Below are 15547 nucleotides of genomic sequence, written 5' to 3'. Positions count from 1 at the left end.
ATAAAAAAAATGCCAAAAAATAAGTTTTACCCGTAATAGAAATAATAATATTATTTGTTTTGATTATAAAATTAATAGTGAATCTATACCTGCTGTTACTTCAGTAAGGGACCTAGGTGTGATTCTGGACGTCAAACTTGCATATCGTACGCACGTGGATTTTATTGTTCATAAAGCCTACAAAAATCTAGGTTTCATCTTGCGACAAGCTGATCCATTTAACGACATTACTTGCTTGAAAGTTCTTTATTTTGCCTACGTACGTAGTGTTCTCGAATTTGCAAGTGTGATCTGGCGACCGCAATATAAATGTCACATTAAAAGATTGGAAGCGATACAAAAAATATTTGTGAACAAAATGAATTATAAAACAAAAAATTATTCGTTGAATTATGAACAGGCTTGCTCACATTATGGGTTAAATACTTTGGAGGATAGGAGAGATATAATAGACATTATGTTGTTATACGATATCGTGAACAACAAGTTTGACTATTCCACAGCGTTGGAAAATATAAAGTATCTTGTACCCACACAGCGTACTCGCCACACACGCCTATTCCACGTGCCGGCTACATCAACTAATTATCTAAAAATGTCACCGTTCCACAGGCTCCCGGACATTTATAATAAAAAATTTTCTTCTGTGGATCCCTTCTATTTATCACGTACTAGTTTTAAAAAGCAAATTTTACAATTAATTAATACTGAAGGTCAGCTCACATAATAATATAATACATTAGCTTTTTACACTCACACATTCTCATACACGCACTTTCACACACACACACACACACACAATCACATCCTACTTACCAGGTCTTACTTAATTTTACATTAAATTGGTTTTAATTTATTTGAATTCGAAGATATTTAAAACATTTCCTTTCTTAATAAATATTTATTGGGCTTGATCAATGCTTACTTATACCTACAAAAAATTAAAATCTTTTCTCTTATCATTTGTAAAATTCTTATACTAGTATTTGTTCACATACGTATATTATTTTTACTACCTATTGGTGTACCTTTTAATTGGCGTAGCTTAGTATTTATTCATCTCAAAAATTGTATCACTAGCTGTAAGGTACCTTATAATAAATAAATAAATAAAAATATAAATTGTTGGCGCGACTAGCCTCCTTACAGACAGACTGGCCTCTATTTTACTCTATGACTGACAAGCAAAATATACGCCAAAATGACAGAACAATGAAATGTGAATGCCTTCGAGCGAGCGGCAGCCGCACGCATACGTGCGAGCGCCCTCATGCTGTTCGGATGTGCCTCGAAACCTAACCTATAAGTTTGCGATTTTCATTTATAATTTCGATTGATAAATTACATTTACGACTAAAAGGCTTGCTCATTAGTTTACTGATATTATATTTTGCTTACGATTGGGATGTTGTTTGGTTAATTTTAAGGAACTTACATAAATACCTTAGTCTTCAAATATAATTACTTAATAGTGTCGGTCGGAGGAAGACTACATATAAAAATAAGAAAATATCATAAGACCTTTATTAACAAAATTCGTTAGAAGTAGATGGTATCAAAAAGAAAGGCTCTACAAAAAGAAGTGAGATCCCATCAAAAACATCCTGTAAAAAACCCAAGTCTCGCAGCTCAGTCTTTCTACCGTCAAAAGTTGTGAGATCCATGTAATACCAAGTCGGTTAATCTATTTAGTGTCTACTTGAAGGACCTTCTGTCTTAAGTTATTACATAAGTTATTATCATGCCAATATTAAAAATATTTAACGTTTTAAACAAATAGATCGACTTGGACATCGCATGAAAACAAAATGAATATTACAATATTATATTAGATTCTTTAGTCTCTCGCGCCTCACGCGATTGAAACTCTCGTTCCTGTTGGTCGCTGGCCCGTCGTGCTGTGTAGTGTGATACATACTAATAATCAAATCAAGCGATGTCCAAGTCGATCTATTTGTTTAAAACGTTAAATATTTTTAATATTGGCATGATAATAACTTATGTAATAACTTAAGACAGAAGGTCCTTCAAGTAGACACTAAATAGATTAACCGACTTGGTATTACATGGATCTCACAACTTTTGACGGTAGAAAGACTGAGCTGCGAGACTTGGGTTTTTTACAGGATGTTTTTGATGGGATTTAAATATTCATATATAAATTCTTGTTACAGGGTGTTAAAATAAAAATGGACGACGCTGGCAATATACTCATCAGGCGCTACTCGAAAAGTAGCGTGTTTGTGAAGAGTACAGCCGCAACTGCCAATGAGGAGACGGCGATAGGACAGGATATTGTGAAGCTGCCTGGTTATGCGCTGGAACAAGAGAAAATATTCAAGGTAATATTTTATACTAAGAACGATATTTTTGTACTAAAAAGTTTGTAAGTTTTCCCATAAAAAGCATGCTTGTCGGGCGTTGAAAACGCAATCTGCTATTTTATATAACCTTAAATTTTGAACACTTTACAAGCTTTGTTAGCTCAGAACATGTGCTTTTGAAGCCAATACACGACTACTTGTTCGAGTGTTTATAATTGATTCAGTACTTCCCAGTGAATATTTTTGTAAAGACATATATTCGTATTAGACACACATTAAAACAAATATTCATAACATTAAAACACACGCATGAACTCGTCAAAGAAACGTTCCTCCAAAATGCCCTGTCAATTTACATTTTTCATAAGACAGTAGGAAAGCATTTCGGTGATAACATTAATTTTTACGGCTATAAAATGCAAGTTCTTTCGAAGCGGGTACTTACCTGTAATCATTTCCGTCAAGAACTCCTTAATGCGAGATGCCGTAACTCGGTCTATTAATTTCACGGCTACCCGCATAATTACCTTGTATGTATATACGAAAGTAATTAGGGTATGGGAGTAAGTTTGAAGCCATCCATCTCGCGAGTATTGTGTAATTTTGAATTATATAGGAGATGTAGGAACGCCCCCTTTCTTTGAAAGTAGCAATGTTAGATCCCAAATTCGGTTTATTGTGAAATAAGCTATCATCACATCAGCCTATTCCCGTCCACTGCTGAACGTAGGCCTCTCCCAGATCTCGCCACTTTTCCCGTTCTTCTGCATATCGCATCCACCCAATGCCGGCCACCTTCTTTAAGTCGTCAGTCCAACGCGCCGCAGGGCGTCCTACACTACGCTTGCCTGTACGTGGTCTCCATTCGAGTACATGCCGACTCCATCGACCGTCTGTGCTTCAAAACAATTCTTTCATTTATCATAAAATATATTAAATATCCCAGTAATTGAACAGTATGTATGTGAAATAATCAGACAAATATATATTATCAGTCTTTCATGTTTATAATAAAGATTTGTGATTTTAGGCACTTTAAGAAAATATTTATGAGTGGTTTGTGTGCTACGTGCTAAAAAAGTGGGAAGAAAATAATATTAGATAAAATTATGTGTTCTCAAGAAAAATTCCTTATTATATGCGCTCGCATTTAAAATATTATTCTTGATATCCTTCTTTATTGTCGAAATAACCTTTACCCTCGGCTGCTCGAAAACCTGAATAATATATTTCGTAAACTTTTTTACATATTATTTTATTGCACAAAGAATATTACAATGTCAATAAAACGAGTTAGGTTTGGGTTTTGTTTTTTAATAGATATTAATGTCGAACAACAGATCTTTATGTTTTTATGATTAAAAAGCTTAAGAGCATTTTGTTTTAAGGAAACATTTGGATTTAATAAAATTCGTTTGTATTTCGATAACCTAATTTTATAGATGATATGACCTCTGCATGCTTTATATTTGTAAAATCATGCATGCTATATATTCAGATCAAAATCAAAAAGTATCTACCGCTATCGAAGAAGTGCCCACACAAATTATCATAAGCTTCTCAATAATATTTAAGTCATCATCATTGCTAACATCACAGTTCTATAGTGCATTACAATAATGTGAGTGCACTGGTCATTTGTACCATCACGATTGTGTGTAGCACGATTCATTTGACCATGACATTGCTTCAACACATTTCTACTTGCTCTTTCGAAATGATTTGGTACTAAATACGTTTGTTTGGCTACCCAATGCTATAAAAGAAATAAATAGTAGCTACTTCTTTATTAAACGTGGTTTTGTAAAGTTATCTCAATAGTTTTTATCGTATAAATAACCGGTGTTTTTTTTTTTAATAAAACAATTAATAACCCTCGTACATGTTATTGAAAACAAACCAATTATTTCATAATTATAACTAAGAAGAATATCCAAAATATACAACACAACGATTTTATTATTGATAAACACAAAACAATAGTTATCTCACACCTCAGACGGCAAGTATCGCAATATCTCGATAACATCATCTAGAAACTTCCATCCATATCGCTAATTGGGTCAGTTGGAACAATAGTTACTTCCTAGTACTTAGTAAAATGTTCATTAGTAATTCATACACCATTAACTATGTTTACGTAAGGAGGAACAATGCAAGTGATAGCACTATTATTTGTAAGAATGGTCATTGCCTCACTTGGATCTTTCGATTTTAATTGAGAAATGGATTTGGTAAACAGACTTTAATTTATGTCTATTAGTATATAAGTACTTACCTTACTTTGTCATGTTACTCTTGTTTTGATAGAACATAGATTGTTTCAATAATTTTAACCAATGTTTTCAAATGTTTTTACATTTTATCGGATGTCAGAATACTGGTTTTCTTATAGATAAAATCGAGATATCTTCAGTTTGTCAGATGTCGATACGAGTTTAAATCTAAATCAAGCATTTGATTGGGACGACCACATGTTAAGATGATGCATGTGATAGCGCTCGATAAATATTTGATACACATTAGAAAGTTATACTACATACGACTGTAAAACAAGGGATATCATAGTTAAATTATATCTACCTTATTTAAGGTATAATATTCCTTGTGCATTGTGTTCTAAGTTTTTTCAAAGAAAAGCCTACATTTTCCCCAATCATTTATGTGAAATGTTTAATTCAATAGAGTTGCAAAGTCAACGTTTTGTTACCTTAATATCGCAATAAGGTACGCAAATAAGTCTTATGTCACAGCATGATGTATACCTTGCATTTGTTCGAGCTGACCCACTTTATAACCGGATTAATGATAAACCCGATATACAGGGTGTAATCGTTAAGTGTGCACAGGCGATTATTCCGTAACTATTGCAGATATCAAAAAACTTTATACTGATATCGAAAGCCCTTTACCTAACGAGTAAAATGACAACAATAAATTTTTAAAAATAAAACGGGAAATATCCAAAAATTTTCCACCAAACACCTCCCATACATTTAGTATGAGATATGACTATTCTAAACATGTAATATGAAAAATTTTAGTTCTTTTTTTTAATTTGTGCTTAAATTACATCGCAAATTTAAATAAAAATTCATTTAGAAGCTGTAAATAGAGCTCTATGTGGAATACAATGGTATTCCAAAACGAGGACGTCACTTCGAACATTTGCTTTGAACACAAAATGTATGGAAAATTCAATGTATGGGAGTGTTAAATGTAACTTGTTTGGATATTTACCGTTTTATTTTTTAAAATTTATTATTGTCATTTCATTCATTAGGTAAAGGGCTTTCGATATCAATATAAAGTTTTTTGATATCTGCAATAGTTACGGAATAATCGCCTGTGCACACTTAACGATTACACCCTGTATACAGTATTAAACCGTTTTTACACTTATAAGGATAAGATGCTAAAGATTATTTATAAAGAACAGTTAAGCCTTGAAACAAGGTAAGTATAACAAAAACATTTAAATAACCTTTAATTCTATGGATCGGTTAAAAATAGATTATCAAGTTGTACTAATGCGCTTGCTTAGACTTTTCGTGTCGGTATTCGAGGGCTTTAAAAAGACATCAAATGGTTTGAAAGCACGATTGTTCTTTCATTACCGACCGCCGAGCAGTTGGGTAGTAATAAATCGATAATATCTGATGCATTGATGATTATGATGTAATTTTTAATAGGTGGTTTATTTCTTGTTATGTATTGTGTTTTAGTTGACTGTTAATGATTCACTTTTAAGTAAGTAAAGCTTCAATCAGGTAATTAGTTTTGGTAGACTAGAAAACTGTACTTTTAGTATTTTAGGCTCAGTTGTAAGAATATTAATGTGTGATATGAAGATGAAAAGCATGTTGAATAATTGAAATCCACACACATCTTTCTTGCAATTCTATGATATTTAGTAGTGATAGAGAATGCGTATTTGAAGTCAAACAACGTTCATGGGAACTCATACAAGAATGTTTGTATATTATATAATCTCTAACTATATCATGGGTTTATCATGCGTTTATTCTTCTTTATACTTTTTAAGTACCTACTTACCTAACCAACCTATTCTTTGACTTAAACCAACCTTTGGGTATTCGTTCAAATGGTACATCAAATCCCTTAAGCATAATATCACTTACCCCAAAATATTTGAATACATATTTAATAAAAAAAAAATATGTTGGTATTTTGTTTTTCGCAGCATGTAACATCACAAAAGCCGCCTTTGCTTGCTCTTTTCCTCAATTTTATGTATCAAACAAAGTCTTACCAGTCTGCACTATAAACTCTACACCTCTACATGATTAAAATATCATATTTATCTAAACCTAACCAATATTACCCTGCAGCTGTTCGACATGAAGAAATTCCAATCGAACGTGAACCGCGAGCTCCGCCGCGCTTACCCAGACCGGAGGAGACTGGAGACACAATGCCTCAGCGCTGTGGCTTTCGTCAAATCCGACGGGGACCTGCTGGAGTGCCCCATATGGGTACTAGTGATCAACGTCGTCGCTATGGATATGCTCAAGTCGAAACTGCCGCCAGGTTAGTCATCCTATAGGATAAGTCTCTGGTATAGTGAACTGCAAGCTCGAGCGTGGTTCTTAGACCAAGGGGGACTGGAAACACAATGCCTCAGCGCTGTGGCCTTCGCCAAGTTGGACGGGGACCTGCTGGAGTGCCCCATCTGGGTGCTGGTGATCAACGTCGTCGCTATGGACATGCTCAAATCGAAACTGCCGCCAGGTTAGTGATCCTATAGAATAGTGTCTTGTGTACTGAACTACGAGCTTGAGCGTGGATACATTGATCAAGGGGGATTGGAGACGCTGTGGATTAGGAACTATGGGAGGGATGGAGTAGAGAAATAACTGATTGTACTTTACATAGTATACATGTTAATAATGAAGAAAATTCATATGATGCAGAATGCTCTATCGTACTTCAGATTTGCAATGAACATAATTCAGATTGGTACCGACTGTGAAATACATAATTGTATTCTGTTAAATTGTCTAATTAGTTCTTTCTATAGTCTACATTGGTCCAGAACTTCCCCCTTATCTTTAAAATACGTAAACCAAATCATTGATTCAAAGATATTTAATTATTCAATCTCAAAATCTGCAACATAAGATAAATCTCATATTTACTATCTTCGCACATAATAAAAACTTCATTCATGACTCGTTAAGGATTTCCTGTTGTCACATGTGTTACGTGGATCCAGATCGACGGATCAACAAGAGTGGCTAACACAATGAGACTAGATACAGGAATGTACTACACGTGTTAGGTATTGTATCCGGCTGACAAGTTAACTGACCTTCGCGAAATATGCTTTCTATATCGTTCTTTTGTTTACTTGTTATTTGTTTCTAAGGGCGGCTCTAATTATTATTTAGCAATTAATATGCCTTTAACAGTTATTTTGGCTACATTCTCTTATTAATATTATAATTAGATAGAATTCCCTTTACATTTTTCTGTCGTACCACATATAATTTTTTTAACAAAATATAAATTTCAAGGGAGAACTATTCCCTTTTTGTAATAAATAACTTACATAATAAAGGCCTTTGTTCAAATGCTTAGCTACGAGGTTAGGCAAATATATAATAATATTATGTAGCTGTCCTTAATTTGACAAAATCATTATTTAGAGATTAAACCTTAATCGTATTCCACGTATACGATAATCGTAAATATTAATAAAGCCCAACTAAAACGGTTAGTTGTGAAATCGATCATGCTCATAGATCGAATAAGATAAAAATATTCGATTCTCACAGGCGGCTTTTAAATGCGAGTTCCTTTCACTATTATATTTGTGCATTGATCCAGATTTATTTCATCTATTTTGATTCGAGCGCAACGCATTTTTAGGGGCCCGTGTTCAATAAAAAAATAACAATAAATTTAATAGATTTTAATTAATTTTCAACATAAAATACATCAAGAGGAATCTTTACAACTAAGTCCATTGTTTATTAAGAATTCGAGATTTTTAATGAATTAAAAACATGTCTTTGAATATAGTGGAACTAATTTCAATTTAAATAACTAATAATGGCAAAACACAGACTTCCGCAATAAAAAGTAATATAATATTAATTTTAAACTAATGAATATACCTATCGAAGATTTTATAGATGAATTGTAATGGTTATACCCATAATCCAATATGGTTTGTTAATTGATTAAAACAATAGGGCAAGGCCAAGCTATACACAAAAATACTTATATTATTCTGTGGCTATGAGTTGTAAATTCTAATGCTATTAAGCCAATAAACTGCACACATCGAGAAAACATTTTTTTACATCGGAAATAGTTCTTCTAAAAACGTTCAACGCAATAGCTACATTTCCTGTATCAAGTTTATTTCTTCTCTTAATCAATTGAAGTTTGACAAACACGTAGATCCTTATAAACTTATTTTTAAATTGATTGTCTCAACAAGAAGCCTACTGACCACCAATTTGTCACGCTACTGATTCGACAAAAACTCCAACACCGGGAAGTAAGTTTATTTTAGCCACTGACGTAAACAACTTTATCAAAACGCGCGTGTAGATTCTATATAGTACTAGCGGTCCGTCCCGGCTTCGCCCGTGGTACCTACATGTTTAAACTATCCTATCTCTCAAGTTGGATCGAACTGCACATGGTGTGCGAATTTTATTATAATCGGTTAAGTGGTTTAGGAGTCCATTGAGGACAAACATTGTGACACGAGATTTATATATATTAAGATTTATTAAAATCAAACGTATTATAAGACAGTTAATTTAAATGTAAATAATGTTTGGATTGAGCTTATCAGCTTCGTTTCTTATTGTAGGTGTGTAAATCATATACATATTTTTATATTATGTGGCAAACGTATATAAATCAAGTTACAAGGAAATTTATTTTTCAATCAAAAATGCGATTTATTTTGCAAACGATTTCAGACAGGATCATAGATAATATCAATTTTCCTCGCCTTAACCACAACACAATCTATACTTGTTATCTAAACAAAAAGCAATTCTTTTCTTTATTTTCAAGCAAAGATCTAAGTTTACTGGAAAGCCTAGCAAATAAAAACTGTACTTTTTATCTTACCTACAAAAATGTCTAAATAGGTCATACATATTCCAAATTACTTCCAAAGAACATTTATAGCTTAGAACTTGTGTTATAGATTGTGTACATCCAAATAATAAAAACCGATGCATGTTTCACTTACCTTGTCTCAGACCTTTAGAGACCGCAGCCCCAAACATTATCCAACATAACAATAAGACGACCTTCATTCTTATCATTAAAACCGCTAACGAACAAAACTTAATTCTATAATGCAACGTTCTCACGGAGAACTGCAAAAGACATTTAAAATCCTTGAAACGGACAAAGTTTTCGTAACGAGAGAAAACTTCGTATACAATATGTTGGGCTTAATAAAACGTGAACTTCATACAACGACCTTTTAAACTTTTTCAAGTTAATATTGTAATTGGGCCGTGTAAGTCAACTGGTTTTTGCAACAGCAAGGTGATCCGCGTATTGATATTATTGGCTCTTCCAGACTTCCGGAATGTATAATTACAGTAATAACAACTAATGAGATGGGCAGATCAAGTCTTTATTCTGTGAATGTTAATCGGAAACAATAATTGGTATATGTTCAAAACTGATGTGTTTTTTTTATAAAAAGTTAAGACTAGGAATGAAATATACGGTTCATTTTGTCTCTAAGGCAAGTAGAAGAGATTGTCTTAATCTTAATACTTTATTGCGTTCTCATTGCGCGCAATCAGTCTCACTTGGTTCTCAGTAGCCTCCTTTTATTGTGTTGTGCATCAATGCAATCACTACCATCTTATGATGTATTGCACCTCATTCCGCTAGAGTTTATAGCACATTCCTAAATCATATTGCTAACTGAGCAACTATCTACATCCAATATTAGTTTTGTGCAAATCATATAGAAACTATGGGAAAGAAACCGCACGCCGAAGTTCCCGTGATCCCGACTCGATAAGATTTGCTCCTTGATTTCCTGTGGTGGTTTTGCTGACCACTATTTATCGGTTATGAAGCTCAAATAAATTTATTGCTATCTTGTTCCGGGTATGAAAGTCATGACATTGTTATCAGCTTATTATGGTTCGTCCTAACAACAAGTTTTTCTCCATAAACCTTCGATATATCGGTAAAAAATACATATTCCGTATCCGTGTTATACTTAGGTGTTATACCATAACTGACAATTCTCAAGAATGTTGGTTAGGTTTTGTTTTTATCAGTTGAAAGTTAAAAACATATCCGAAGATCAAAAAATGTTTCGCTCATATGTTCTTGAGACGACCTCGACAAATTTCGATTTCATCATGAAGTTCGAAGTATTCGTGACTCGATATAGCATAACTATATCGCAAAATCCTACATTTACAGACATAGTGCGGTATACTTTGTATTTGAAACGAGTGGCAATTGAAATATTAGTGGTCAGACATAAATCGTGATTGATGTTATGCAAAACAGCGCCAGTCGTCAATAAGAAGCGTGCTGTGATCGAAAGTGTTTTCGATGATGTAAATCAGTTCAAGTAGTCTAAACCAGATGTTATGACACAGTTTACCAAACCAAATTAGGTCCATTATTCTTTGTTTCTCTCCTTTTTACGGCCTTATTAAAGTTGTTTGTCGGAACTTTTTACGCGACCATATTTCATGTTTATTAAGAAAATTTTCTGGACATTGAAAAATGGTCTTTAAACTTAACATTCAGGTCATCAGCTAGACTAATCTGAATTCTAATCCCGTTGCGTCGTCTGCGGTGTTTCCACAAACCACGTATATCTTACGTAGTCAAGATTTGTTCAGCGTTATCTTGTTCGCAACAATCATTATCTAGCATCTAAGGAATAATGCCTTTTAAATCCCTTTGTTGTTTTATCTGTTCTTCGTTTACACTGTAATGTTTACTTTTATCGATGGTGTTAATGTGTGAACCTATCGTTTTTCAATTAGGAATACATTTTTGAATTAAACATTTTTCATTATTTAATATTTTATCGTAGTTTATCTTGCAGGACTGTTTGAAATATAAAACATTAATGTGTCCACAGAGATAGAGATAAATTAAAGCTATAATTTTAATGCTCCAAATCCAATCATTCGAATTCAAATATCGTTAATAAAATACAAGATAATCACGAACCTCACATAATAATAGCATTCGATTGTTTTCAAATTAACTAATTAACAAAGGCCCACCTAGTTACTCCTAGATCGACATTATAATTGGATGGCGCCCCTCGAGGGCCTTTCAATCTATTTCTGCTTGCTCATCCGAAATAATTTAATGTGGCGTAGTAAACAGCGGCATACAAATAACTACCGCATCCTACAAACGTGTTGAAACTTTCAAATCTTGCCTTGCAACAAAACAACACGTTTTATTACGTACTGTTAAACGTTTTAATCGTTAATAGACTGATGTTTACAAAAAGAGTAATAAACAGAAATCATTTAAGATGTGTTGGTATGTATAATAGTCATTAAAATATAATACAAAACATTTAGGTGTTTGTATATTTAGTAAGTATTTTACTAATAATATAGTTTTATAACTTCATCAAGTATTTGCCAAACAACCTTGCGATATACTAAGGCACTAGAAGGCCTAGATAGTGTAGCTGATTAATAATTTATAAAGCTAAGCAACATTTAGTCTGCAGTGTGTGATTGTGTAAGATGCGATTACATTACGTAGATTATGCATTGAATCTTCGCTGAATGCATAAAATTGCTTCTACATCTTATAGCATTCTTATAGCATCTGCTTTGAACATGAGATTATTATTATCCATGTTTGTGAAGTTTTGGTATAAATAATGGTTATAAAAGTCGGGAATTAAAATATCTATACGTAACTGAAGTAGCCCTATTAGATATCCAATTTCGACATTTCAAAGCATCATTAAGGAAATGGAGAGCATTAGGTACTGCCTACGCAATTCCAGAAATTTAATCGAACAATTGACGCTCTCCAAATAACGTCTTGTTAGACGTGACTTTTGATTTAATATTTTTGTGGATAAATAGTTGTCAATAAAGTTGTCACTGTTTCCTGTCCGAACATGCTTAGCTGTCGAATACTATAAATTGCCGCTTTCCTTTGACTCGTGGCGCATTCGTACGAATCGTGCCTAGGGGCTCGGACGCTGTTTATACGACGTTCGACCCAACTACCCTCACTTTACTAATAGTCGTTGACTAGCTGCGTTTTGTTATCAACTACCTACATCAATTAGGTAGCTGTGTAGAATCGCAGTACATTCTTATTACATTTCAAACTAATATTTAACCCGGCCTCGCTTGTTATTTCTTACATCAGAAGCGGGATAGAATTCAAGCCTACACTTGTTGTTTTGAGTTTTGTAACGGCATACTGGCGTTTGTGTTTTTTCGTGCGTTGTGTGAAGTAAAAATTTGTTACGTGGATTATTGTAACGGGAATGTAGTTCATCGAAGGAATTGTGTGTAGTGATCCAAATCGCTAGTCGAACCCTGGCGTTGAGGTATTATCTAGTCGCTGGCGTATCGTAGTGATGTATTTCACTAGTCGAACGAGCGTAGATATACCAAGATACGCGAACGGAGTGGCTATGTCATGTGGACGTGGTTATTGTTCTGTCAGGTCAGTGTGGCCGAGGCAGGATGGTTGTGTAATTCCGAGATGAACTACCGTAGTGTTGTAATACGAGAAAAGGCGTACGAGGACGTACGATTGTCAGTATGGCCGTGTTAGACGTGACTTTTGATTTAATATTTTTGTGGATAAATAGTTGTCAATAAAGTTGTCACTGTTTCCTGTCCGAACATGCTTAGCTGTCGAATACTATAAATTGCCGCTTTCCTTTGACTCGTGGCGCATTCGTACGAATCGTGCCTAGGGGCTCGGACGCTGTTTATACGACGTTCGACCCAACTACCCTCACTTTACTAATAGTCGTTGACTAGCTGCGTTTTGTTATCAACTACCTACATCAATTAGGTAGCTGTGTAGAATCGCAGTACATTCTTATTACATTTCAAACTAATATTTAACCCGGCCTCGCTTGTTATTTCTTACAGTCTTATATTTATAATCGTATGAGCTTTATAAGTAATTTTTATAATATTTGCATAAACAATAGTCACAAAGACGTTATAAATAATGCCTAAACCTTCAACCTTTACCGTCTCAGCTAATATCCAGTCGTGGCTATTGCCATTCGATCTTAGACACGACATCATGCATTGCACAAACACTTAAATGTTACCAATTGCTAGACTTCATGATTGCTTCATATAAATACGATATTTATATGTAAAACGTCTAACAAGTCCTGACTCGGAACGTTCTAGATTTTATTTGACGTCCTATTATAAATGCGTTATTTTTTACGTTAGTTCTATACTCAATATTATTTGCGATTTAATAGCCATCTTTGTTTGTCGTCATTGTTTTATTTTTCTGCCATTACTGCATAACGGCGAATATTCTAAATTTTCTCAGCCAATTTTCATCAGTACGCTTACGTTCTTTTATAATTATTTTGTATTGACACTAACATTATAGATCGAAGTTTATACCGATATTTGTTCTATAAAGCAATTCAGCCTTCAACGTTTACATAATAATCATTTAAAATTTCATAAAATTTAAATAAAAAAGCTGTCAGACTATTGTTACGAATTCATACCTACCAATGTGACACAGGCGCCATCATTTAGTTGAATTATTACCGCATCCTTATCTATAGAACTGACGATCATAGAAACACTTAAATATAATTTTTATTGAGATAATAACCACATTCTGATGAATCAACAACTGGTATATCTAATGTTGGAATTAATTAAACGAAACCTGCCTTGTTTATGCCCAATTTATTTATTGCTATTATCGAGTTGAGGTAACTTTATGTTTATTTACATTAATGATTTTCAATAAAATTTTGTTAACTATTATGCTTAAGTTACCAATTATTATCTACTAATTTTTAAGTACCCATACAATTAAAGATTGTTAATTTTCTTGTATTCAACTAATTATAAATTCCATGTATTAAAATCATTATTTTCTTCGACAGTTCAAAGACCAATGGACATAAAGAACCGTCCTCGAATCCCGATACCTGATGAAGACCCTTACAGCATCGCAAGTTCCAACGCAAACGGATCAGGTTCAAGCGGCAGTTCTGGCGGTTACGGTCACAACGGTCACATCGCTCTAAACGGTCACAATGGTCATAACGGTCACGGTGTTGTGGCCGCGACTAGAGAACAATTAATGATGCAAATGGGACAGAGGAGGGGAGAGAAGCCGCCGAAACTTCCACCACGGGAGAATGGTTACGGACCAGCTGATATACCTAAAGTACGTATATAACTATAATAGGATTTTCTAAGCAGTGCCATTTGATTATTATTTCGACTCTTTTTGTTAGTTGGTATCTTGGTTATATTTGTCTATGGTTGGTATTCATGTTTTTAACTTATAGTTGTCCAATATTAAATAATACCTATCATTCATCAATCACATTGCTCGGTAAATTTCTTGGCAACATGCCATAAGTAGAAATATAAAATATATAATTAAAAGTACGCTACATAATTTAACTTGTTTAAAAAAAATAAGAATGTGAAACATACGGTAACGTTATGGGATGGCAATCACTGCTATCCGTATGAGCCATGAGGAACAGTTACTAAATCAATGTTATAATCCACCATAATCGTACTTATAAACCCATTACCATTTCGAACTAAACAACGGCCTACATATCATATTAATGGAATATGATTTAACCATTACTTGAAGTATATTGGCTAACTGTCTCATATTATAGGCCTAATTTAATAAATACGGTGTGGTCACAAGCAATCTTGCGAGTGAAAATTGCATTATGAATTCTATTACTGTTTAGCTTGGTTTAGTTTTTTTTATAGATCTACGCAACTCATAATTCGCTGCAATTTTTAACACTTACGCTGTTCGTAACACGGATGAAACTAATTTTTCTAAGTATAATTCAACTCAAGTGTTTGTGGTAAGAAATGATTCTACTGTTCCCATGCGTTTTATAACGCTATGGCAATAATAATTATATTTTTCCGAATTACATAATACCAATACCAATCAAATTAAATAACAAGTTTCATAAGCCTTATCTTACC

At 33.6% G+C, this 15547-nt stretch overlaps 1 protein-coding gene across 5 annotated transcripts in view; it reads left to right on the top strand.

Moving 5' to 3' along the window:
- Positions 1 to 15547, top strand: part of exp (expansion) — a 135014-nt gene that overhangs the window by 110657 nt on the left and 8810 nt on the right. For all 5 annotated transcript variants that reach the window (XR_016315788.1, XM_089696799.1, XM_089696801.1 and 2 more), the window contains exons 5-7: positions 2175 to 2342; positions 6677 to 6875; positions 14461 to 14747. Coding sequence is in view for 4 of the 5 variants with exons in the window: in XM_089696799.1 (XP_089552925.1) it covers positions 2175 to 2342; positions 6677 to 6875; positions 14461 to 14747 (654 nt within the window). In the remaining variant the exon portion in view is untranslated. The remainder of the gene's footprint in view (positions 1 to 2174; positions 2343 to 6676; positions 6876 to 14460; positions 14748 to 15547) is intronic.

This window comes from Colias philodice, chromosome 6 (assembly GCF_061535455.1).
Source record: "Colias philodice isolate Cphi_HAF_F1 chromosome 6, ilColPhil1 Martin Lab GWU primary, whole genome shotgun sequence".
In the NCBI taxonomy this organism is placed as follows: Eukaryota; Metazoa; Arthropoda; class Insecta; order Lepidoptera; family Pieridae; genus Colias; species Colias philodice.
The sequence above is the reverse complement of the archived record's forward strand: the minus strand, read 5'-3'. Positions and strand labels throughout refer to the sequence as shown.